The sequence below is a fragment of the Sprattus sprattus genome (assembly GCF_963457725.1).
Source record: "Sprattus sprattus genome assembly, chromosome: 2".
NCBI lineage: Eukaryota > Metazoa > Chordata > Actinopteri > Clupeiformes > Clupeidae > Sprattus > Sprattus sprattus.
The window spans coordinates 34,595,904-34,622,257 of NC_137921.1; the positions used below are offsets into that span (position 1 = coordinate 34,595,904).

At 41.8% G+C, this 26,354-nt stretch overlaps 1 protein-coding gene across 1 annotated transcript; it reads left to right on the plus strand.

Moving 5' to 3' along the window:
- Nucleotides 1-8,398: 8,398 nt before the first annotated feature.
- LOC308382896 (vitellogenin-like) lies at nucleotides 8,399-19,314 on the plus strand (the record flags this gene model as incomplete). Its single annotated transcript, XM_080860429.1, has 34 exons — nucleotides 8,399-8,438; nucleotides 8,562-8,582; nucleotides 8,697-8,848; nucleotides 8,924-9,175; nucleotides 9,267-9,413; nucleotides 9,499-9,647; nucleotides 9,751-9,901; nucleotides 9,993-10,150; nucleotides 10,267-10,432; nucleotides 10,515-10,640; nucleotides 10,733-10,951; nucleotides 11,039-11,256; nucleotides 11,343-11,440; nucleotides 11,522-11,646; nucleotides 11,748-11,852; nucleotides 11,963-12,082; nucleotides 12,228-12,414; nucleotides 12,567-12,669; nucleotides 12,755-12,940; nucleotides 13,028-13,154; nucleotides 13,235-13,445; nucleotides 13,536-13,786; nucleotides 13,888-13,932; nucleotides 16,471-16,554; nucleotides 16,659-16,865; nucleotides 16,953-17,095; nucleotides 17,185-17,323; nucleotides 17,415-17,544; nucleotides 17,670-17,853; nucleotides 17,939-18,033; nucleotides 18,506-18,600; nucleotides 18,689-18,854; nucleotides 18,938-19,099; nucleotides 19,211-19,314. The coding sequence occupies 34 exons, from the start codon at nucleotides 8,399-8,401 to the stop codon at nucleotides 19,312-19,314; spliced, it is 4,866 nt and encodes a 1,621-aa protein (XP_080716555.1).
- Nucleotides 19,315-26,354: the final 7,040 nt, after the last annotated feature.

Below are 26,354 nucleotides of genomic sequence, written 5' to 3' on the forward strand. Positions count from 1 at the left end.
TCTGGAGGGCCAGAAGCATCTCCCTAAAGACCAAGCTGCGGATCTTCGAATCCAACGTGAAGTCAGTTCTGTTATACCACGGATGTGAAACGTGGGGACTAACACAACTAAACATCAAGAGATCAAAAGTTACAGACCCCTTATCTACTCAAGATTAAGATACATTCTGGGTATCTTGTGGCCCAGGAGGGTCAGCAACAAAGATCTCTTAGAGAGAACAGGCCAAGAACCAGTTGAAGTCAGCATCAGCATCAGCCATGCTACAGCTCCCCCTGGATTAGCCATAGCACCCCCAAAGCACCCCCAAGAAAATAATGGTGTATTTATTATTAGTATTTCATTTCATTCTGCGTTCTTAATTTATTGTGTGATAATAATATTTCATTCACAAAAGAAAATAATAACAGATTGAAATGAACAGATATTTCACGTAGCACTACACAGACAGGTTGCATGCGTGAACGTTGACGTTGACTGACGATAGAAGGAAGGGCATGTGTGTGTGTGAGTGTGTGTGTGCCAGGAACATAGAGTTTGCCAACAACAGGAGCGTTTGTAGGTATTAAAGAAGTGGGGGGCTTTGCCCCAAGGGGAGCCCATTTGAAATACATCTTAAATATCAAATGATAAATATTGTATGATGGGCTGAAATGGAAGCATTCCCTATAATCATGTCAAGAAAGGATCCACTAGCAATAACTGATTATAAACAACAACATTCTATAGGGACTGATATTGTTTTGAAATAGAGAGATATATTAATGCAAAGAATAGAGAGATGTCCATAGTTATTTCTTGTATTTTGAATTTGCTCGTTCACAGTTTCTAACAAAATAGCTAGCTAGCGTAGTGCTATCATAGCCCACTACAATATTCCCTTTCATTTACCTCAAGTAAACCTAAATTTGAGCAGGTAACAATCGTTAACAACTACAGATAACAACTACAGCCACATCCTGTAACTACCTGTGGGCTACTTACAATTTCACTTCTTGAATACTTTGAGCTAAACTCGATGGCTATAATCCTGGCTGTTGTTGAAGAGATGTCACTAGGCAGAAACAAATACATTGTAACGCTGGTTGCACAGGTTATGCAGACGCAGACCCCTACGATTGACTGACACACACACACATTGTTCAAATCATACGCTGGACGCTTTATTAGTATTTCTACATGGTTTTAGTTAATGATCAGCCTTTAATAAGACCACATCGGCTATGTAATGGCTGACAACCGGGACAATTTCATAGTGGTTGGTTTAAACCGGGACATCTTAGCGTCCGACAGGTTTTTGCCGGGACTCGGGACATGCAACTCAAAATCGGGACGGTCCCTGCAGGGGCGTATCAAGCTTTCCAAAAGTGGGGGTGTTCTGGAACAGGCGAAGAAATAATCATTCCAAATAGCGATGATCAATTATATGAACTTTTACATACATCTAGGCCAACAAAATGGAAGAAATGCGAGCAGATACACTGTGTGTGTGTGTGTGTGTGTGTGTCTGTGTGTGTGTGTATGACTCATTGTGTGTTTGTTTGATACACGCACACACACACACACACACACACACACACACACACACACACACACACACACACACACACACACACACACACTGTGTGGTAAAGCTTCAGTAAGCTTACTACTGTACGTGTAAAGAGCTTCAGCAGCCTCTGAAGGCTGAAAACATGGATGCGAAGTACAATGACACAAACATGTCTCAACAGTGTAACCATGTGTTATGTTCAAAAGCACAAGCTGGATCTGTTGGACAGGAAAATGATTGCAGAACAATTAGTTTGTCATAATGAGCAGAGACAAAACACATTTGTAAAGCCACTTGAGGCTGTTGCATGAATGTTCAAAAACTGTAGCTCTAATGACATTTGGCTAGAGCATTTGTTACTTGTATGTAGTGATGTTATTATGAAGTGACACACAGAGTGCAGGCTGTCAAACCAGTGGTCAAGTTCAACTTCAAATGTTCTCCATTTCATGCTGAGACCTATCTATGATCTATGTATAATGTTGGGCTTCTGTGTTTATGGTGTGGTCTTACTGATTATACAGTAAATGAAAATAAAACGTGTCTGATATAATTCTAAGTAACAGGATACTGCTCTATGACAGATGTGTCAATATTGCATTCTACAGTGGATATACTGTACAAAAACCGTTTTCTCAAGGTTTGAAAATGACGAATCGCACGAGGATCTCTACTCTCCGTAAAGGCTACCTGTAGCCCTAGTCAAACCTGTGCATCCCAACCGTGGTAGCACTCGAAACAGATATAGCTTGCAACTTGCAAGCACGTCAGTGTCTGCAGAGGGAGAGAAGTCAACTTACTTGTTTTCTCTTGAAAAAGCCGTCTATAGTCCCCTGTCTTTTTCTTTTCGGCATCATTGGCTATATTGCACGAAAAAAGAGAACAGTTTTTAAACTAAAGTAGGCTTAGTTCCAGTCGGAAGAATGAATGGGATCTTATGCTAGGAGGTAACTAGCTCTTGAATAGAGAGCCATGAACCTTGCATCTATTAATGATTAATAATTAATTGCTTAATCGCTTTAATCGCTTAATATGCCTGGGATTTACAGAGTGATAATTTGATACAGAGGGATGCAATCATAGCAACCATTTTAAATTGCATACAACAGGCGAACGTTTACTATTTTTTATTACAAAAGCTGATTTTTGTGAGGATTTGACGAACAAAAGTGGAGGGGATGGAATGGCCTTCCAAAAGAAGTGAGGGGGATGCATCGTACTCATCCCCCGCGTCTGATACGTGCCTGGGTCCCTGTCAAATTCGGGACGGTCCCTGTCAAAATCGGGACGTTTTTGATAGATTTATGTCTAATGTTAAGTTATCAAACCTTCAATTATTGTATTTAATCTATCTAGCCGGCAGGAAATAAATGGAGGTCCACAACTGGGTACAAAACCGAATAACTTTTACTCGCATAATCTCTCTCACTCACAGAGTACAGGCAAATAACCGTTGAAACCGTTAACCAGAAATGCAACTCGCTGTGCATTATGGGAAATGTAGTATAATACGAACTTTCTGCATTATCAAAACAACAGTATGAATGAAACAATCAACCAAATCACATTAACTAAGGCAAGTATGCATATTTTAATACATCCAATACAAATGCAATCTTACTTAATTTAATCCGCACTCAAATAATTAACTGAAAGTCCATCAAGTGTAAACGATACACTTAAAGTTACAACATAAATTGACCCCTTCGCTAAGTCCCAGTCTCACCCCAGTTAATGTTGACAGCGTTTCGTCCTGGCTGAACTGAACCCAGATGTCACAGGGCTCTGGTAAAGCTGTTGCTTCAGTTATTGGACAATCACTAAAAGGAAATGTACCAAAGCATCAGGAACTCTATGAAACGTTTATGAAACGGTAGCTTAATACATATCATAGCGCGACTGCATTTAAACAGGTTAGCACATAGCTTCTATATTATATCGTTACGTCAAAGGTCTGTTCTATAGCTGCTAATAGTATATTTAAGTTACTCACCTGATTCCCCAACTGCCTCCGAAACAGACCTCTATCCGGTATCTCTTCGACGTTTGTCCTTATAATCGGTGTCACTGTGGTCGTAGGTGTTTATGTTGTTCAATTTCATACATTAATTTAAAGTCGTCCAACTTCAACTTATCCATTCTTCAACACTAGCTGCTACCTTATCTTCAAACAGAACGTAACGTTAAATCTCCATGGTAACAGCTCTCGAGGGTTTAGGAAATAATCGGATTTATTGCTTCCTTCATTATTCACAGCCAAATATATAATTTTCATTACATTAGATTTCATAGATGTATTAACAGATTATATGTTAAAAGGGCCACGCACACCTCGCGGAAAATAATACAAAATAGAAGATTTGATTCTGCAAACAACCAAAATAAATGGAAGTCATATGCTATCTATAAATAGAAATAGAAAAAAAATCACACGGACTGTATGGAAAACTGACAACAACAGGAACTTTATTAATATAGATAAATAAAACACTACAATACAGCTATCAATCCCTTAACTAAGAACTTTGTTAATGTCTATGCTAAAGACTTTGATACAAACAAGAGATAAGCCTGCCTACTAATGAAAGCAAAGAAGAACAACACCCAAAATAGTGATAGGATTTCAAAATGTAACCATTTTGAATGAAATCATTTATGTGATGCATTATTTCCATCATTTATTCTTATTGTTAAAACTAAATGTTATAAACTGACATCAGCAGACATGTAGCTTAGTTTTCCTACCAAAACATTAGCATGTGATAACAGGCTAGATGTCTGGTAGGCAAACTAGCCATCTGATTATTTAGGCTAAACGTGGCAAACTGAGCCTCGATTTATGAAGGTTTTAATTAATTTCATAAAACATGATGATGATTGTTCGTTTGTTATACATTTCTACAACTTAAAACTCACCTTAAACGTTAAAGCAGTTTTTTCATCAAGACGGAAGAAAACAACCCTGACCGTTTCTTAAAGGCACCCAGTGCAACTTTATAGGCTTGAGACTCGAAACATAAACATAAAATTTGTAGTCTTTTTTACACGTAGTAAGTTTCAATAATTCCATACCATTTCATATCGAGATTCAAGGAGCAAAGATGAGATGCCGTTGTGTGGTGAGAACTGATAAAAAACCGTACACAACAACAATCGCCGGTGGGGAGAGGCCATTTTTCCATTGACTGGAATCCTGCTTTATTTATTGGTGGCACCAATAAATAAAGATTTGGGGGGAAAATGGCGGCGACAGTTCTCACCACACAACGACGTCTCATCTTTGCTCCTTGAATGTCGATATGTAATGGTATGGAGTTATTGAAACTTACTACTGTACGTGTAAAAAAGACTAGAAATTGAATGTTTATTTTTAAGCCTCGAAAGTTGCACTGGGTGCCTTTAAGGGCGAAAATGCAATGCTCAGCTGCCGGTCGCGTGCAGTACCAGAGTAAACAGAGGAGGGCGCATGCCCCCCTCCCCCTACTGACTTTCACTCTCGTTGCCCATAGGCTTATCGATTGGAAGTTAAGATGGCTACTTTATGACATGTTTCGGGTGGCGATTTTTTAAAACTAGGTCTACATGAAATTCTTGGGCAACTGCACATTTGCCCTACTCGAGTAAAAGTGCCCCTCGGAGGGAAAAACATTTAAATAATATATAATTTTTTTTTTGTCCCTCGGAGGGCAAACGGGCAGTTGCCCAAGCAACCTTAGCACACTCCTGTGCACGTCCCTGATTTGGACACTGTCTTTAAGTGGTTTTATTTAGTGTCACGGTATAATTTCCTGTGACATCTGCTTATCTCATTACACACACCTCGAACTTATAACTACTTCACATGATGCAATTACGTAATTTACCACTCTAGCCACTTTCTCCCCCCTTATAATGTCTCTAACCTCTGGATAGTTCACATTCAAACATATTTACTGACTGGACACTCTTCCCCTCCTGTACTGCTCAGAGACCCTTTGGTACATTTCCCATAAATACTGCAGTATAAATTACATCTTTTCATGAGTGTTTTTCAAACCATTCTTCAGACAGAGACAACTGAGTTGCTACTTTGGACAAAAATAAGAATTAGCTCATGTCACGTTGGTTGAGATGTATAGAATAGAAACAGAAAAGCCTTTATTCTTATTGTATTTGCATACAACGAAATTTGGAGTGCTGCTCCTGTTGGTGCGACAACAACATATAACACAACATTATTCTAACTATCTTAAAACAGTATGAATAGCTTAAAAAAACTATATAAGGAGTTCAACAAAGTGCGATTGTATAGATTAAAGTACTTCCCTGAAGAACAATAAATACAGCAACAGTACTTCCCTGAGGTGCTTTGCAATAAATACAGTAACAGTTTTGTTTATACACATGTGTAAGGTGACTGAGATGGCATATGTGACTTGCAGTCAAAAAAGTTATTAGTGTATAAATATTGCAGGATGATTTTCTTTTTTAGTGCATGTCTTTTTTAGTGCAGGAGAGTAAACAGGTGGTGGCCTGGGTGAGTGGAGTCTTTCAAGATGTTATTGGCCCTGCCAAGGTAGCGGGAGCGGGCAATGGATTCCTGGGAGGGCAGTGAGCAGCCAGTGATTTTTTTAGCCTGTGTTGATGACCGTTACATGCCTGTCTAGGGCTTTAGGACGTAACAAAACATTTTAAAACACGGGCAGACAAAGGAGTAAAAATAACCGTGCATTTATTGGAAAAATACTAAAATAATTAACTAAGGCTAAAAAATAACGCCACAAGCTAAAACACAAGGTCTCGAGTTCAGGCCTCAACAGCTTGGCGCCCTCTCCCGGTGAGTAGTGTACATTATGGTACAGGCGCGGGCAAGGCCAGAGGCTGGGCCTAGCAGCAACGAATGCTGGCAGACAACAGAAAATCGCTATCCCCAAAGCAAGCCCTGTGTGATGTAATCCGGTAAAGGGCCGGGACTTCTCTAACCCAATGGGATTAGAACCCCAATCAGCAGCGCACCAAACCGCCTGCAAGACACCGAAGACAAAACAGAACGTACTGGCAAAAATAGACAGACAGAACCACAGGATTGTAACAATGACCCTTTGGATGGCTCTCTTGTCTGCAGCTTGGGGTACCACGGAGTACTGACATGCTGTAGGTTAGGTAGGTTATTTTTCCTGAGAACTCAGGGAGTGAAGTCGCTGCTATGCCTTTTTGACTGACTCTGAGGTGTTGGCAGACCAAGAGAGGTCATCTGATAAGTGGGCTCCTAGGAACTTCAAGGTGTGGACCTTCTCCACACAGTCCCCCTTAATGTGGAGAGGGGCCGGATCTGTACTTTGCCTTCTGTAGTCTAGAATGAATTGTTTAGTTTTTGTGGTCTTCAGTGATAGATTGTTGTCTGAGCACCACACTGTCAGTTTCTGTACTTAATTTCTGTACGCTGATTTGTCATCTCCTGAAATGAGTCCGATCACAGTGGTGTAATCAGCAAATTTGATGATGGTGTTGGTCGGCTGGGTCGGAGTAAAGTCATGAGTGAACAAGGAGTAAAGAAGTGGGCTCAGCACACAGCCTTGTGGAGAGCCAGTGTTGAGCGTGAGGGTTGAGGAGAGGTGGGGGCCGAGTCTTTTATCCAGGTGCAAATGGAGGGTGAGAGGCCTAGTGCAGTTAGTTTGCTGACTCGTATGTCAGGGATGATGGTATTAAATGCTGAGCTGTAGTCTATGAAGAGCATTATATGCTCAGGGTATGCGCATGTGTGTGTGTGTGAGAGTGAGTGAGAGAGAGAGAGAGAGAGAGAGAGAGAGAGAGAGGGAGGGAAGGAAGGTGGGAGAATGTTGTGTATTAGCTCATTACGTGAGAATAAAACTTCTTCACAGTAATGCTAAATGTGAGGGTGACTTGAACTACTTGAGCTGAATTGAGCTACTCAAAACCCACCATTGCCCTTTCATGTGATAACAAACACAACTTGCGACACCACGCTTGTCACGTTTACTGCAACTCTGTTTAAAGGTCAGACTGACATCTGTTCACCCTGGGTACATTTTGTGAGGAATGAGAACCACTGAACAGAACTCAATTGATTTTAAACAGGAATATGAATATATTGGTTGGGCTGAAATATTGTATGCCACTACTATCACCTCTTCTAAAATTATCTGAACATGAAATCTTAAATGTCCTCATTTCACATATGAACTCTATTACACTATGCCAGACCTTAATAAAGTTTCAATAAAGTTATTTACAGACCTTTTCCATACATATGTAAGGTGTAACAACATCCGGCCCAAGAACACTGTTGTAAATATATGTAAGCACTTCTGTGAAATAAATAAATGTAAATGTAAAAACACAAGAGTGTTATCTACCTTACAGAGACACTGTGTCCTTAAAGACCTCCCTTTACTTAGTGACATGTAGTAATGTCAGCGGTACATTAAAAGCCTCTGATCTTTCGTCCTTTTTTAAAGCTGCAGTCATGAAAACAAATGTATGTTAAAAATACTCAGGCCATCAGCTTAGAATTAGTTACTTTTTAAGTTGTTCATTATAATTGATGAAAAAGTCAAATATATATGAGGTTTCAAGCTACATCACATTTCACATGGCAAACTGGAAATATTGATCGATTTCTCAGTGCAGGAAAAAAAAAAAAAAACAGATAACCACCACCCTGGTCACAGTAATACGGTCAGCTTAACCTGATTGGGCAAGAACATTTGGAACCAACTTTGTGCATGTGTGTACAAAGGTGGGTCAAATGATAGTTAATGATATATTTGAGATTGAAAATCTCCTAAAAATGTGTAATATAAAAGTGGACCACTTCTTCAGAAGGTTGTCTTTTACATCAATCGAGCCATGAGAGTGGTTGTGTTTGCACTGACTCTAGCCCTTGTGGGTAAGTTGCTGAAACTGTTTTCAATTCTGGTTGTTCAGAGTAATTAGTTGACATAAAAATGAATGAAGAATTTACATTCAATTCTAACAAAATATCTGTCTTCTTATTTTAATTATGTTCTAGCGAGTCAACATGTTAACCTTGGTGAGTATAAGCAGTTGATAACCGTCTTAAAGATTATATTATAAGAGGAACCGGGGGAAAAAAACATTTAAATGTAAAATGTCTTCACTGCAACCTGTCTCACTCTTTCGACAGCTCCTGAGTTTGCTGCCGCTAAGACCTATGTGTACAAATATGAGGCACTGCTCCTCGGTGGTCTTCCTGTGGAGGGTCTGGCCAGAGCAGGAATGAAAGTCAGCAGCAAGGTTCTCATCAGTGCTTTGGCTGGGAACACCTACTTGCTGAAGGTAATCCAATGTTCTGTTTCTGATTAGCACGGTGATGTTTAATTAGCATCAGAACTGAAACCTACGTATCCTTAGCTTGCAGAGCCTGAGATCTTCGAGTACAGTGGTGTCTTGCCAAAGGACCCCTTTGTACCAGCCACCAAGCTCACCTCAGCATTGGCCGCTCAGCTTCTGACTCCCATCAAGTTTGAGTACGCTAATGGTGTGGTCGGCAAAGTGTTTGCTCCAGCTGCAGTCTCCCCTACAGTGCTGAATGTCTACAGAGGTATCCTTAACATTCTTCAGCTCAACCTCAAGAAGACCCAGAATGTTTATGAACTGCAAGAGGTGAGACAAAACAACATCATGAAGAATCATATTCTACTATTTTCATGTGATGTCCTGCCATATTACTAATATGTCCCTTTTTGATCTAAAGGCTGGAGTTCAGGGAGTGTGCAAGACCCACTATGTCATCAGTGAGGATGTCAAGGCAGGGCGCATTGTTGTCACCAAGTCCAAGGATCTCAACAACTGCCAGGAGAGGATCATCAAGGATTTGGGCCTGGCTTACTTGGAAACACTGGTAAGCAAAACAAGGTGACTTACTTTAGATCTGATCATGCTTGGACATATACATTTTCTAAAACTGTCTTTTCTTACACATACAGCAAGCAAAGAGCCTGACTGGAGCCGCAACCTACAGCTACGTTATGAAACCAAGCGTCACTGGTTCTCTGATCACCGAAGCAACGGTCCGGGAACTTCATCAGGTCACACCTGTTGCTGAGATGGGTGGAGTTGCACAGATGGAAGCCAAGTATGGGTTTTTATTATAGTTAGCATTTTCTCAATTCACAAAATATAGCTAATTTGTTGTCTCAAGGTCAGATTACATGTTTTCTTTCATACCACGATTATAGACAAAGCCTGACCTTCTTGGAGCTTGAGAAAACCCCCATTGTGCCCATCAAGGCAGATTATGTGGCCCGCGGATCCCTGCCCTACGAGTTTGCCACTGAAATTCTTCAGACTCCAATTCAGCTCCTGAAGATAACTAACGCACCAGCTCAGGTGAAATTACAGCCTTGCATAGGAACCCCTGTGTGCCACCATTTTCCAAACTCCTTTTCAGATGCCTCACAATTTCTGTACTTTTTTTCAGATTTTGGAGATTCTGCACCATCTGGTTGCAAACAATGTCGCTAAGGTCCATGAGGATGCTCCTCTGAAGTTTATCCAGCTGATCCAGGTGTTGCGTGTGGCCAGCTTGGAGAACGTTGAAGCCATCTGGAGTCAGTTTAAGGCAAAACCAGAATACAGGTATGAATTGCTCGTCTTCGGTAATTTTAAATACATGAATAAATATTATATATTTATGTATACTCCATATGGACACTGGTTTGCTATATCTATTAAGTGCAACATGATTATTTCAGACGTTGGATTCTGGATGCCATTCCTGTTGTTGGAACACCAGCCGCTGTCATGTTCATCAAGGAGAAGTTCCTGGCTGAAGACATCACCATTCCTGAAACAGTTCAAGTTCTTTTGGCTGCTGTGCATATGGTTCCTGCTGATCCAAAGATCATCAGACTCATCTCTGTAAGTGCACTAAAGAATTGAAGGTTTTCATATTTTTTTTTAAGAGGACAATCTTCATAACTCTTCTTTCTCAATCATACAGACCCTGGCTCTCCACCACAAGGTTCAGTCAAACCCTGTTCTGCGTGAGATTGCTATGCTGGGTTATGGCACCATGATTGCCAAGTACTGTGCTGCAGTTCCTACTTGCCCAGCTGAACTCCTGAAGGTGAATGTTTTCCCTTTATCCTCAGAATTTTCCCTGAATTTACATATAATTTTTTTCTGAAGTAACTGAAAATATTCGACTTCTTTCTCCAGCCCATCCATGAGCGTGCAGCTGAGGCTATTGCTAAGGCTGATATTGCTGAAATCACCCTACTGGTGAAAGTTCTGGGTAACGCTGGCCACCCTGCTAGTCTTAAACCAATCATGAAGATCCTCCCAGGATTTGGCTCTGCAGCTGCTGCTCTCCCAATCAGGGTTCAAGTCGACGCCATCTTGGCTCTCAGAAGCATTGCTAAGAAGGAACCTAAATTGGTGAGCCTAGCCACATTTCTTGGGACATGGGCCATTGGAAAAATCAAAGTTTCATGTCTTATTGTTTATATGTATTTGGTCTTGTAGATTCAGCCAGTGGCCCTGCAGCTGTTCATGGACAAGGCTCTTCACCCTGAATTGCGTATGGTGGCTGCTGTGGTTCTGTTTGAGACCAAACCCACAGTTGCACTGGTATCTACTATTGCTAGCATTCTGAAGAAGGAGACCAGCATGCAGATTGTCAGCTTTGTGTATTCCTACATCAGATCCCTAACCAGGAGCACTGCCCCAGACTACGCCACTGTGTAAGTGCACCCCTATATGGCTTTCCATATTTTACTTTCCTTTACCATCTTTAGAAGTCTAACACGACCATTCATGCCCATTTTAGTGCTGCTGCCAGCAATGTTGCCATCAAGATCTTGAGCCCCAAACTGGACAGACTGAGCTACCGTTTCAGCAAAGCAATCCACCTCGATATCTTCAGAAGTAAGCATGTTTTTCGATGTTTTTTTTAATGAATTTTAAAATGTCTCCAACATTAACTTTAAATTCTCTATTTTTTGGAAGGTCCCATGATGGCTGGTGCTGCTGGTAGTGCCTTCATCATCAACGATGGTGCCACCATTCTGCCCACAGCCGTTGTGGCCAAAGCTCGTGCCTATCTTGCTGGAGCTGCTGCTGATGTTCTTGAGGTGGGTTACATAACAATAAGCTTGAATACAGTGTATACGACTGAAACAACTTCCATCTCTGTGATCACCATGCTCCTCTGATCACACTGTTTCTCTCTCAGATTGGAGTTAGAACTGAGGGAATTCAGGAGGCCCTTCTGAAAACTCATGCTTTGCAAGATATGGAGGATGACAGGCTCACCAAGATGAAGCGCGTCATGAAAGCAGTAAGTGAAAGTTAAAATCATTTTCACGTTCTTATTTCCACATGTACATTTTACATGACGTTGAAATTCTAATATTTGACTTAATTTACAAAATCTTCTGTTTCTTGTAGATTGCTGAATGGAAGGCCTTGCCAAAGAGCCAGCCACTGGCATCCATCTATGTCAAATTCTTTGGACAGGAGATTGCCTTTGCAAACATTGACAAAGCAATTGTCGATCAAGCAGTTCAGGTAAGGAATTTAGTTTTTACTCTTTTCACCTTACACACTAGAATTATGAGCTGTATTTTAGTGCTTTGTTTTTGTAAGGCGAGTGTAAAGAGTGTGTGAAAAGCTATTTCCAGTATGGACATGTTATGATCTTTCCCATCTCCAGCTTGCCACTAGTGCCGATGCCAAGACCCTGCTGAAGGATGCCCTGAAAGCACTGCAGACTGGCATTTCAGTTCAGGCCGCTAAGCCTCTTCTGGCTGCTGAGATTCGTCGCATCTTCCCCACTGCTGTTGGTGTGCCAATGGAGCTCAGTCTCTACTCTGCTGCTGTTGCTGCTGCCACCGTTAAAGGTAGGACTTGACTGATGATCATTTTATTTCTACCCATCGTGATATAATATAGGTATCCATAAACAATATATTTCCCTTGCTCTGTTTTTTTTATCCTTTTATAACATTTGCATTTTTATAATTACCTGATATCTTTCCTCTGCATGTTACAGTTAAGGCAATCATCACCCCACCTCTTCCTGAGGCTCTCAGTGCTATCACTGCTGCCGAGCTTCTGAAAACAGACATTAAGTTGGAAGCTGAGGCCACTCCAAGGTACACCTCTTTCCACATATCCACACACTTTCATTTTAAAAGAATACACAGAAAATATTCTAATATGTATTTTACTTTTCCTTAGCATTGCCGTGCACACCTTTGCTGTGATGGGAATCAACACTGCCTTGATTCAGGCTGCTGTCATGGCTAGAGCCAAGGCCGTCACCGTGCTGCCCGCTAAACTGGAAGCAAGAGCAGATATACCCAAACTGAACTTCAAGATTGAGGTTCTCCCCGTTGCGACACCAGAGCACATTGCCAACATTCGGTAATAATAACCGCGTTGAAGTGAATGTGAAAAATAATATAGATAACTTTCATGACGCTAAGCCTGCATCATTTTTATTGTTACTAGTTTTGAGACCCTGGCTATTGCCCGCAACATTGAGGATCTTGCAGCTGAGAGAATCACACCAATTGTACCAGTTATTGCTGCACAACGGATGTCTGCTGAGAGGCTGTCTTCTTTTGATCGTAGTTTGGTAGGTCAGATGGAAACTTTTCTGACGGAGGCATTTTCTGACTCTGTTCTGCAGTGTGAACATGATTCTTTCTCCCACAGTCTTCTGAGATCATTTCCTCCGAGGCATCATCTGAAGTTCAACCTCAGTTGAGAGCAGGAACACCATTCCACAAGATCATGTGTGTCCCAGCTCCACTTCTAGGAATCAAGGGATGCTTTGAGCTCACCTCTAGCAATGCTGCTCTCATCAAGACCATTCCTCTGCTTAACCTGATCGGAGAGCATGCAGCTCTTGTGGCTGTGAAACCAGGTAGGTTTCTGTTTTTGTGTTTTTAAAATACATTTCTGCGGCGGATAGAAATGCTCAGTCAGTTAAAATATTTTTTTCTTTTTTGTGTAGCTGATGGCCCAGCCATTGAGAGACTGGAGGTTGAAGTACAAGTTGGAGCCAAGGCTGCAGAGAAGCTCCTGAGGGAGATCAACATTATTGACGAGATGAGCTCTGAGGGAAGAGCCATCGTGTCTAAACTGAAGAAGATCCTTGAGCCTGCTGTGAAGCGCTCCAGCTCCAGCTCCAGCTCCAGCTCTGCCTCCAGCAGCCTCCTCAGCTCCTCCAGCTCTTCCAGCTCCTCCAGCTCCAGCATGCCAAAGGTGAGTTTGGGCCACATCACATCATTTATAATTTTCTTCAATGTAAAGCTATCTCAAAATTGTATTTGCTTTTGACATTTTTTGATCTCACTTACCCATAGGTTTCACTTAAGGAATATCCTTTCAAGAAATTCCACAAGGACCAGGTAATTCCACTGATTCTTTTGAATGATCGTATCTATTTAGGTTTCCTCCGGTAGGAGGTAACCTATTGTTATTGTAGGCTTTCTTATTATTATGTTGCTGCAATGGGAGTCAATGGCAGCCCCTAGAACCATATGGTCACTTTTTCTGAAATTTGGCACACTCATTAAGGACAGTCCCTTCTTCATTCACACCAAGTTTCATGGCTCTCATTAGACCAATCTAGCGCCACCAACAGGTCAAAGTTGGACTTTTGTAACACACGCAACTTTTGAACCGTATGGCCGATTTTCAAAAATGAGGTACCATTGGATTTACGCCACAGGGTGTGTTTAATTTGTCTTGATCCAGGGAATCCAATGGTACCTCATTTTTGAAAATCGGTCATACGGTTCAAAAGTTGCGTGTGTTAACACAAGTCCAACTTTGACCCGTTGGTGGCGCTAGAGTGGTATAATGAGAGACATGAAACTTTGCATGAATAAAGAAGGGACGGTCCTTAATGATTGTTCCAAATTTCGCAAAATGTTACCATATGGTTTGTCCGGTTCATCCACTCAAATTCAGCAGAAAAGCGGCCAAACAGGAAGTGAAGTCATATCTCAGCTAATCTTTGAGATATCAACACCAAACTGGTATGTCACTTGGAAGACACCACAACATGTTCCCATGTGCAAAGGCAACTTCATATCTTGAAAAATGATTGATATAAAGCAAATTGGATACATTGTTAACGCTAAAATAATGCTTTACACATCTGCATGTCAAAAAGTGAAACTCTGATTCAATCACAAGTTCATATGAAGACACTTGGGAATGTTTAGTACACAAATCTGAAAAAAAGTTGACTGTAAAGTGAAAAGTGGATTTTTGGTGAATATTTGAAACATGCATGCTTGACTACTTGCTAGGGTGGTTCTCTATAGAATGTCTCTCTGTCTCCTCATCCGCGCGGCTCCTAAATCTCACACACGCAGTCTCCCCTTAACACACGCGCAGGCTTTGTTTTACGCACACACATTCTCACAGACACACAGCTTGCTGTCACACACATACATTCTCACAGACACACAGGGTAAGCGCACACACACAACCTCCACTCAGTCTAAACTTCAAGGCAAAAGCATTGTAAATGTTGGATTTGAAATGTAATATCCCATTGGCAAGTCTGCAGCATGGATTTTCTATACAGTGACAAATGTTTTTTTTCTTCCCCTGGTTCGCAATGTTTGAAGGAGGAAACCGCCATCGCTGCTTGCAGCTATATTGTATCTGTTAGTATTATTCTTGTTCCATGGGAGTCAATGGCAGCCCCTAGAACCATATGGTAACTTTTTGTGAAATTTGGCACACTCATTAAGGACAGTCCCTTCTTCATTCACACCAAGTTTCATGGCTCTCAGTACACCACTCTAGCGCCACCAACAGGTCAAAGTTGGACTTTTGTAACACACGCAACTTTTGAACCGCATGACCGATTTTCAAAAATGAGGTACCATTGGATTCCCTGGATCAAGACGAATTAAACACACCCTATGGCGTCAATTTCCGGTTACATAGATTTTCCGCTATTTCCGGTTTTATCAAAAACCTTTGAAAGCCTACTCCTCCTACAATTTTTGGCAAATCTTCTTCAAAATCACCAGAGATGATCTTCAGACCTAGCCTCACAAAAGTTACTTTTTAGAATTTTGATCGTCACAACCGTTTGTCCGGTACAGCCACTCAAATTCAGCTGAAAAGTCGCCAAACAGGAAGTGAAGTCATATCTTGGCAAATCTTTGTGAAATCAACTTGATATGTCACTGGAAGACACTACAACATGTTGCCATGTGCAAAGGCAACTTCATATCTTAAAAAATGATTGATATAAAGCAAATTGGATACATTGTTAACGCTAAAATAATGCTTTACACATCAACAGGTCAAAAAGTGATACTCTGATTCAATCACAAGTACATTTGAAGACACTTGAGAATGTTAAGTACACAAATCTGAAAAAAAGTTGACTGTAAGATGAAAAGTGGATTTTTGGTGAATATTTGAAACATGCATGCTTGGCTAATTTCTAGGGTGATTTTCAGTAGAAGGTCTCTCTCTCTGCTCCTCCGTGCGTGTGTGCTCCAGATTCTCTCTCTCTCTCTCTCACACACACACACACACACACACACACACACACACACAGGGACAGGCTCCTTTGACACGCGCATGCACACACACACAACATTTAAGGAAATGTAGGGATGACCACACCCCTTCTCACTCTTAGCTTGAAGCCATGGCCCTTGAGGATCTTCAAAGTAATGCATTTGAAATGTAATATCCCATTGGCAAGTCTGCAGCATGGATCTTTCTATACAGTGACAAATTGTCACAAAAATACATTTTTCCCTGGTCCGCAATGTCTGGAGGAGGAAACCGCCATCGCTGCTTGCAGCTATATTCATATTTGTATCCATTAAATGTAAGAAATTAATATATCCACTGGAATTTCATCAGTAGTACAAATGAGGTCTAACTTTAATGTGCTTTGCTCTAAGTACCTGGTCTCTCAGAGAATCTCCGCTCAAGACCCCAGAAGCAGTGGAAGCAGTGCATCCAGTTTTGAGGCCATTTACAAACAGGTGAGGTCCATCAAATGCTACAAAGCTTATAGAAATAGATTAGGTCTGGGTGAAAATGAATAAGAGGTAATCCTCAATATGTCTCTTTTCATCCGTATTTCCAGACTAAGCTCCTTGGTAATGCCGTCGCTCCTGCTGTGGTGGTCATCTTCCGTGCTGTGAGAGCCGACAAGAAGTTACTGGGATACCAGGCTGCTGCCTATCTTGATAAGGCAAACAACAGGGTGCAGACCATCGTCTCTGCTCTTGCTGAAACTGACAACTGGAAGTTGTGTGCTGATGGTGTCCTCCTGAGCAAACACAAAGTCATGGTGCGATTCTGTCACATTTCAAGGCTTTGAAGTCATTTTGAGACTTTGGTGTAAATATTTAAGCATTTGTATCTTCTGTGAAATCAGGCTAAGGTTGCCTGGGGAGCAGAGTGCCAGGAATATGCCACCATCTTGAAGGCTGAGGCTGGTCTCCTTGGTGCAAGCCCTGCAGCCCGTCTGGAGGTGGAATGGGTGAAGATCCCTGCTATTGTCACTACCTATGCAACCAGGTACTATGTCATTAACCAAAGAGTTATATTTCAAAGCAAATATCAATTCCACATACTCTTGACATTGTATATTCTCTGTGTCCACCAAGGCTAGCTAAGTACATCCCTGGTGCTGCTTTGATGGGCGGAGTCACTCTCAGTAAAGCAAAGAACAGTGAGAAAGAATTGGAACTGACTGTTGCCATCCCCACCGAGAGGACAGTCGATGTCATTGTGAAACTGCCCATGGTAAATATCTCCAAATAGTTTCATCGTGATGATCTCTAAACGCATCAGTCCTGTTGATGTTCATCACACTGCCTGCTTTGTGTGTGTGTAGATGACTCTTTCCAAACTGGCCCTGCCGCTGCCCGTTGCCCTGCCTATTGGTGCTGATGCAGTTATCCGCGCCATTCCTGGGGACAACATTCTTGACCAGTTGCACTTCATGTTTGCTGAGGCTACCTCAGGTAGGCGTTAACATCTTTTCCGCCAACATTATTGTTCTGCCTAACTGTAAGTGCCATCTCATGACATTTCATTCTTTTCATCAGCAATGAATGAATGTGAATCTATGGTCCATCATTTCTTTCAGCTCAATGTAGCATGGTCCGAGACACACTGACCACATTCAACAACAGAAGGTTAAAGAATGAGATGCCACTCTCCTGCTCCCAAGTGTTGGCTCAGGACTGCACATCAGAGCTTAAATTCATGGTCCTGCTGAAGAAAGATGAGCTCACTGAACAGAACCACATCAACGTGAAGATTGCTGATATGTGAGTATTCTTAAATAGTGAGTACCCCATTATATCAAAATGATGGGGTTTGGAAAGCTGACGATTTTGCTGTGACCTTCTTCAGGGACATTGACCTGTACCCCACTGGAAGTGATGTGCTGGTAAAGGTAAACGGAATGGAGGTTCCTATTTCCAGCCTTCCCTACCAACATCCCTCAGGTAAACTGAACGTATTCATCATCTTCTATTAAAGCAGCACAACGGAACAATAGCTATTCGCTAAAGGTATGCTAGCAGCTAAAACTAACGAAATCTTTTGAAATGTGCTGACTTTGACATTATGACAAACTAGTTACTCAACGACTGTCCTTACACTGTCAAACATCAAGCAAGTGCAACATAAGACAAAGTAAAACGGTAAATAAGCTACTTACTAGATCGGCAGAAAGTAAACAAGTCAGGTCGGCGGGCTGCGGCAGGCAAAATGGACCCTGCTATCGCAATGGCACGGACGCGATTCTCCATATTAAAAGTCATTGTAGCGCCCCAATTTTTTTTAAGCTGTTAATTTAAGGTTAAACTGCTTATCCTAACCCTAATCCTGAAGTATAATTGTTGCATATTGGGGCTTTAATGCAAAAATACTGATATGCTATAATTTGTGTTCATAATAAAGTGGTTCTGGTTTTAGGCTCCATCCAGATCAGACAGAAAGCTCAGGGCCTGGCACTTCATGCTCCTAGCCTTGGTCTTCAGGAGGTTTACTTCAGCAAGGACACATGGAGGGTAAATACAGCTGGAATGCAACTTACATGTGCAGTAACATTTGAAGAAATACAAAAGGACTAAACCTCAGTAAACCTGTGTCCTTCAGGTTAATGTTGTGGACTGGATGAAGGGACAGACTTGTGGTCTGTGTGGTAAAGCCGACGGAGAGATCAAACAGGAGTACTCCACCCCCAGTGGTTACCAGACCAAGAGCCCTGCCAGCTATGCCCACTCCTGGGTGCTTCCTGCCGATAGCTGCCGTGACAACACTCGTAAGAGATACCTTTCAAGAACTTATTTTTAGACAAAGGTCTGTCACATGTAATGTGCTGACACGTCTTTGTATTTGTTTCAGAGTGCCGTCTGAAGCTTGAATCTGTGAAACTGGAGAAGCAGGTGATTGTGGATGGACAGGAGTCTAAATGCTACTCCGTTGAGCCAGTGCTGCGCTGTCTGCCTGGTTGCCTGCCAGTAAAGACCATGCCAGTCACCATTGGATTCCACTGTCTGCCCACTGGTAAGTCCCAGATGCTTCCTGATGGCCTAAAAACTGATTTCCTAGTTGATATATACATTTGTGTTGCGAATAGCCAGCTGATCCGACACTACTACTTTTTCTCCTGTTTAGAATCCAGCTATGTGGATCTGAGCAACATCTCTGAGAAGAGTGTGGACCTAAGGGAGACAGCAGAGGCCCATATGGCATGCCAGTGCAACACCCGGTGTGCATAGAATGTAAAGATTTGAACCTCAAATATGTCCTAACCCCTGTACTTGTAAAATAAAGTTATTGAAAGTTGAATTTGTCTCTGAACCTTTCTTAGGAGAAGAACATTGGTGCAATAGTGCAACATTAGTGATACAAAAATGTTAAATACAATAACTGGTTCCCAAGTTAGCATACCTCAGCATTCTGTTGAGCCTTTGCCTTGTCACATCATTGCCGACCTTCACCAGATATAGTGCAATGGTACTCAAAGTTATCTCAGACCTATGCAACGAAGTTTCGTTGTTCCATTAATGTGCAACTTTGTAAAAAAGCAACAGTAAATTAAAATGCCAGAATAAACTGGGTGACCTGCAAATAAAGTACAGTCAAAAACTAAAACTACTAACTAAACTATTAACTCCTCTTTAGGGCATACAACTATCAGAAAGTTTTAAAAACAGCAAAATCATATAGGGGTTGAATAATTGTGACAATATATTACAGACAACTAGTAGATCATACCTTTTCTCTGTTGATCTTATGTTTCACTCAGCTGAACGTCATTCAAAGCCAAATGTAGCTCTTTGAAAAAACTTTCATTGGTAAATCCTTACAATCTTTTGGGGGTTGAATATATCCAACTGTAGATTAACAATAAATAATGTATTAATGTTTTATATGTACTACATGTTTCATTGTCCTTCTATTTCCTACTTGCAGTAATTTTGCCTGCAGTTTTGACTAGGCACTAGGGTCGTTTACATGTGTGTTTTTTATAAGCCGCTCTGACGGAATCGGCTTTGCGAGAAGGTGTGAAAAATTCTAAGGGAAGCGAATCTTGTTGATAAGCTGTTACATGGACTGAAATTTAGTCCTTGCCTTGGGCATGCGCAAAGGGGGTTTCTCCCACTTTCTCCCACGAGAGCGCTTTCTCCCACTGTTAGTTGCAGGCCTACCAACGACACGAGTTCAGATGATGAGCCTAATAACGACACGAGTTCAGACGACCCGATGTCGGACAGCTCGTCAGATGACAGCTCGTCACATCGTGTTGGGCATCTTTTTTAACAGGATGGGTAGTCGATAGCAGGCAGATGCATGCTGTGTGATTAGCTATTATCTATAAAAGTTTTTAATTTAGTTATTCCAATAATTTAGTTATTCCATGTTACATTTTGGTGGAGAGGAGGTAGAGTAATGGAGAAATTAAGGTTATTTAGAAAGCGGAGAAAACTGGACCAGCAGCAGAGCACACATGTTTTTTTTTCCAGACAGTAAGTAAGTTGAAACCGCGTTTAATGTGTAAGCAGATAAAACGTGTAGCCTCATAAAATCAGAATATAAAACGATAGATCAAATTTACACCTTGCAACCGATTAAGTGAACTTATTTTGTTTCCATTTTAGAGTTAGAAAAAAAATTGTGACTGTTGAGGCAAGTGCACGGCTCTGTTTGGTGGTGAGTGAGCCTCGCGAGTGTGCAGACAGACAGTAATAACGTCTAGTAAACAGACTTTGAGCGACTGTCCGACCCAAGCTGGTGAAAGCTGCCATAACCAGCTGCTGGATATAAAGGTAAAGCACATGAAATTTGAAATAGTAAAATAAACTAAATGGTTAAATCATCACGAGTAAATGGTAGATGTCGTTGCTCTCTTTTATCATGCAGGTTCAATGATCCTGTTGGTATGCTACCCTATTCAGTAGCTCCAGCAGTTATAACTAGCTAGTGAACTGTAGCCTACAACGTTACTCACTTGAGCTACAAATCCCTATCAGGCTACAGTATAATTAGCACCTATTTCAGCAGATGTGTTCAAAATGTTAATTGTTATAAATGTGTTAATTTCTCTTTAAAACCAACTAGAGCAGGGGTTCTCAAACATTTGCAAGCTGGGCCCCCCCAAAGCTGGTTAGGGGTAGTTGGGGGCCCCCCACCGCCCACCGCCACCGCCCTCAACTACACCACCATATACAGTATAGAAAGGTAGATAGCATATTGTTATTGATAGGCCCGACATGTCCAGGCTAGGCTATTTTTATTGTTAGGCCCATACATGCAATTATTATAACTATTTATTATTATTATTGTTATTATTTTCAGTAGTAGCAGGCCTATTAGTAGGCTATTAATATTAGCAGCTATGTGAGCCTGCATGCTTTCTTATTATAATAATCATCATTATTATCACCATCACCATCACCACTATTCATAGCAACAATGCACTTTGCAAAAGAGAAAAGTTTACCTACCTGAAAATGTACCTTACTGGAACGGCTGCAAAGGCAGTAGCAGGACTCACACTGACAGACAGTAACTATGATTCTGCAGTTGATATTCTCCAAAACAGATTTGGAAGGAGAGATCTCATTGTAAATGCTCACATGTCAAAGCTACTGAATCTCACTCCTGTAAAGAAATCATCTGATGTCAGTGCATTAAGGCAGTTATATGATGACTGTGAAATTCAAATCAGAAGCCTAGAGTCATTGGGAGTGGTATCAGACACCTATGGCAGTATGTTATGCCCAATATTACTCCAGATGATGCCAGATGACATGGCTCTTGAATACAGCCGTCAAAGAGGAGATAATGACGAGTGGAATGTGCCTAATGTGCTGAAGTTCCTGCAGAAAGAGGTTCAGAGCCGAGAGAGAACCTTACAAATGATGAAATCATATAACCAGAGAGAAAATCAGATTGCTAACAAAACCTGCAGTAAATCATATTCAGCCAATGATATGAAATTAAAGAAACCAAGCATGACATCTGCAGCTGCACTACACATTGCTGACCAGAAAATGCAAAACTGCCTGTTCTGTGATAGCGCTGAACACAAATCTGAAAAGTGTCCAGACCACCCGGTGTCAGCACGCAAAGAAAAACTGAAGAAGCTGGGCAGGTGTTTTGTGTGTCTGGGGTCTAAACACATCGCCAGGTTCTGCAGGTCAAAGGGCATTTCATGTGCCACATGTGGAGGCAGGCATCATGCAGCCATTTGTGAGAAAAATGAGTCATCCCCGCCTGCTGCATCTGCCACCATGGACACTGTGATTTCCTCAGTAATTCCCCAAGCAGAGAAAGGCAAACCTGACACAGAGAACACTGTGCTGCTACAAACCGTCAAGGCATGGGTCGTAGGGCCCAGAAGCAGGAAGATGGTCCGCTGCTTGCTAGATGGAGGCAGTCAGGGGAGTTTTGTACATGAGAATGTGGTGAAGACGCTGCAGCTACCTGTTACTAGACAAGGGACGCTTACTCTTCACAAATTTGGCTCCTCTGCTCCAACAACGGTTAGTCGCAACATAGTTAAGCTCAGCTTGGAGAATGTCTGGGATAAACAGCAGATAATTGAAATAGAGGCAGTTGTGACCCCCAACGTGTGCACAGCGCTGATGAAAGTGACTGGTGAACATATACAGAAAGCAGTGGCGGTCCGTGCATTTCACGACTAGGCCTTCAGCGATGTCCTACACGATGTTAAACTGAGTGAATCCACCTCCTCATACCATCATTATGACGCCATGGCTCTCGAACCAGTATATTTTATACAGAAAGGCAGTATAAGTGAGCATTGCATCACCTTAACATAGTCGAGTACAACAGACTTTATTAATATTTCCGGAGCATTTCAAATCACCCGTATTAACAATACATTAAGAGTAGTAAACTCTAAGTTATATGATCGCTTGGATATTACTGTCACAACTTAAAAATAAAAGGCGATTTTCAGGGATTAGTCTACAAAGTTTTATTAAGTCCACCAAAAGTAGCCTATGTGACTCAATGTGAGGTTTAACAAGTTTAACAAGTAACATCGCATTGTCCCACCTGCAAAGCAGTTTCATTAAACTTCCCATCCTCACGATATCCAGTTTTTCTTGAAAGTTCCGTCTTGAAAATGGCGTTGTAATTGTATCAAAAACTGGAATTATCAAGTTTGTGTAAACTAATTTATTTGAGTTGGTTAATGTAATTATATTTAGTCTTACCAATTGAAACAACTAGAAGAATAAGCAAAACCGATGTACGTCGTTTAGCCAGCTAAACTGAGCACTGAAGCACTGCACCGGTCTGCCTCAGTATCCAATCAAAGGACGTTTACGTGTCACGTTTAACGCGAGGAAAGAAATCTTCCGGGCCTTCTAGAAGGCCCAGTGTCGCCAACTCGAAATCTGATTGGTTGTCACAACTGTCTGTTTCAGTTCATTCAACTTAAATTAACTGAAACAGCAAGTTGTGATAACCAATCAGATGTACACGGGCCTTCAATGTGAATTCTGAAGGCCTCAGGGAAGATTTCTGTTCTCGGGGAAGATTTCAAGGAGCGTGGCAACACATGATAGCGGAAATATGATTGGATGAAAGCTCTAACATAAATGAACAACGCTGGAAGCATGAAATGAAGATAATGGACTATGGGGAATCATTTAATACATATTTATGAAAAGAAAATATTAAAATTAAATTTATTTTTTTACATTTATTTTCTGATGATGTTTAGGCCAGCAGAGAAGGCCTTGAAGGCCCTGACGGACCGCCACTGACAGAAAGAGATGAGAAGAAGAGGTCTACAGCTAGCAGACTGTGCTGGAGATGATAAACCTGAACTTTCTGTGTTAATTGGCTCTGATTATTACTGGCAGATAGTATCAGGCAGAGTAGAAAGACTGACAAAAGGCTTAGTGGCACTGGAGAGCACCTTTGGATGGGCAGTGCAAGGCCCAGTGGCAGTGTCCAGCATGACGGAGACGACATGCATGCATATTCAGCTTAGTGAGGATGCACAGATTGACAAACAGCTGCATGCATTCTGGGAAATTGAGTCCTTGGGTATCACGAGTGAGAAGTCTGAGAGCCCAGAGGAAGCAGAAGCGCTGCAGCGGTTCGAGGAAACTTCCATCCTGAAGGATGGGCGTTACCAAGTGGGGTTGCCATGGCGTCAAAATCATCCTCCACTTCAAGACAATTACCGCATCGCAAAAAAGAGACTTGAGAGTTTGAAAAGGAAACTAAGCAAGGATGTCACACTCTACAGCAGATACAATGAAGTTGTGGAGGACTACTTAAAACAAGGAATGGCTGAGGATGTGCCAAGGGAGCATGCATCACCACAAGGCAGTCAAACGTATTACTTACCTCATCACGCTGTATTGAGGGAGGATAAGGCGACAACGAAACTGCGAGTTGTGTTCGATGCTTCATCCCACGAAGACAGAAGTCCTTCACTAAATGACTGTCTCTTAACAGGTCCAAACTTGAATCCAGATCTGATGAGTGTTTTAATCAAATTTAGACTGCATGAAATTGCTTACATGGCAGACATTGAGAAAGCTTTTCTGCAAATTTCACTCTCAGAAAGAGACAGAGACGGCGTAAGATTTCTGTGGTTCACAGGCCCACCAACAGAGGAGAAGGACGTGAAGCTGCGCATGCTCAGAATGACGAGGGTGGTGTTCGGAGCTTCATCAAGCCCATTCTTACTCGCAGCCACCATTAGGAAGCATCTGAGACAGTATGAGTTAGAACACCCACAAGTGGTAGAAATCCTCAGCTCCTCACTCTATGTGGATGACTTAATTTCAAGTGCAGGTGAGGTGACAGAGGCACATACTGTGACGACAACAGCCAAGAACATTATGTCTGCTGCAGGCATGGAGCTATGTAAATGGATGACAAACTCTCCTGAGCTCAAAGAAAAGTGGCAGGAGAGCTCGATGGATTGCGCTGTGCAGCCAGAACCATACGGGTCTGTGCTCAAGGTGCTGGGCTTGGTCTGGAGACCGGCCACCAATGATTTTGTGTTTGACCTCAGGGGGCTGCTTGATATCCTGAACAGTGGCGGTGCGTCAATACAAGGCGCTGGGGCGCCGCCCACCCTACAATTTTGAGATGAAAAAAAATAAAAATAAAAATGAAATGTCAAAAAACATTATATATCAAATAATTTAATAAGAAATGTACCGTTTTAAAGCGTTAAATGTGTGCCGGAGACCGTAAGCCCCTGTCAAAAAACACTTAAATGTGTGACCAAATATAATATATTGCCATTCGTTATCATTGAGAGAGAAGCCATTCCTCCCTGTGGGCGCCGGCCAAGTGGAAGTCTATGGGAGCCAAAAAAAGGGTCAGGAACATTTGAGCAAGGACAGCTTCTCATTGGCGGATGACAGTTCGAGCCCGGGGCGCACATCGCTTGCGCCCACAGCCAATGACAGGGCTTCTTATATATCATCCTGACAGGACTGTCCAATCAGAGACCTTTTGTTATTCCCTCACATCTCATTTAAATATCACATATCTACCGGAGAACCGTAGCTAGGCTAGCAGAGAATTGGAATCTGAGAGTATGGCGACTGAAAACTCCTTAGTATCTATTCGTGGAATACCTTTTAATCGACGATCAGATGTCGATAAGAAGAGACTAAAAGACATGGGACCAGAATGTATGGATTTAAGCACTGACCGCGGGAGGACGTACCTCGACCGGAGCTGGGCTGTTCAGTGAGTAATGCTTGTAGCGACGCTACTAGCTTAACTAGTAGCTTGGTTGGCAGTAACGTTGATATTTACAAAACCAAGTAACTTTTCAGTAGCTAAGCTCTTTTATTGATCAAGTAGCGCAGTAGTGTCCTCGAAAGAATGTATCCTGGACCTTTCTAATGTTCATACATTCCCTGTATCCATCAAACAGACAAATTAAGCAGTACGTCACTTTAGTGGAGACTAGTGAAAAGCTATTTTTCAATTCACTTCACTCCATTTCTGTCCACCTGGGATTCACTTGGAATAGCGAAGTAGCAGCATGAAGCCAACTACGCCCTCAAGATGCTCTGTGGTCGGTTGTACATTTCAGCACAGATCTGTACATAATCTCCCGGCCTCAGAAGAAACAAGAGAGAAATGGATTGAATTCATATTCAATGGTAATGTGCTGGAAAGAATTAGCAAATGTCTGTTGGTGTGCGCAAGCCATTTTGAATTGGACTGTTTTACGAATCTGGGCCAATATAACGCTGGACTGGCAACAAGATTGAAATTGCAAGCGGGATCTGTACCATCT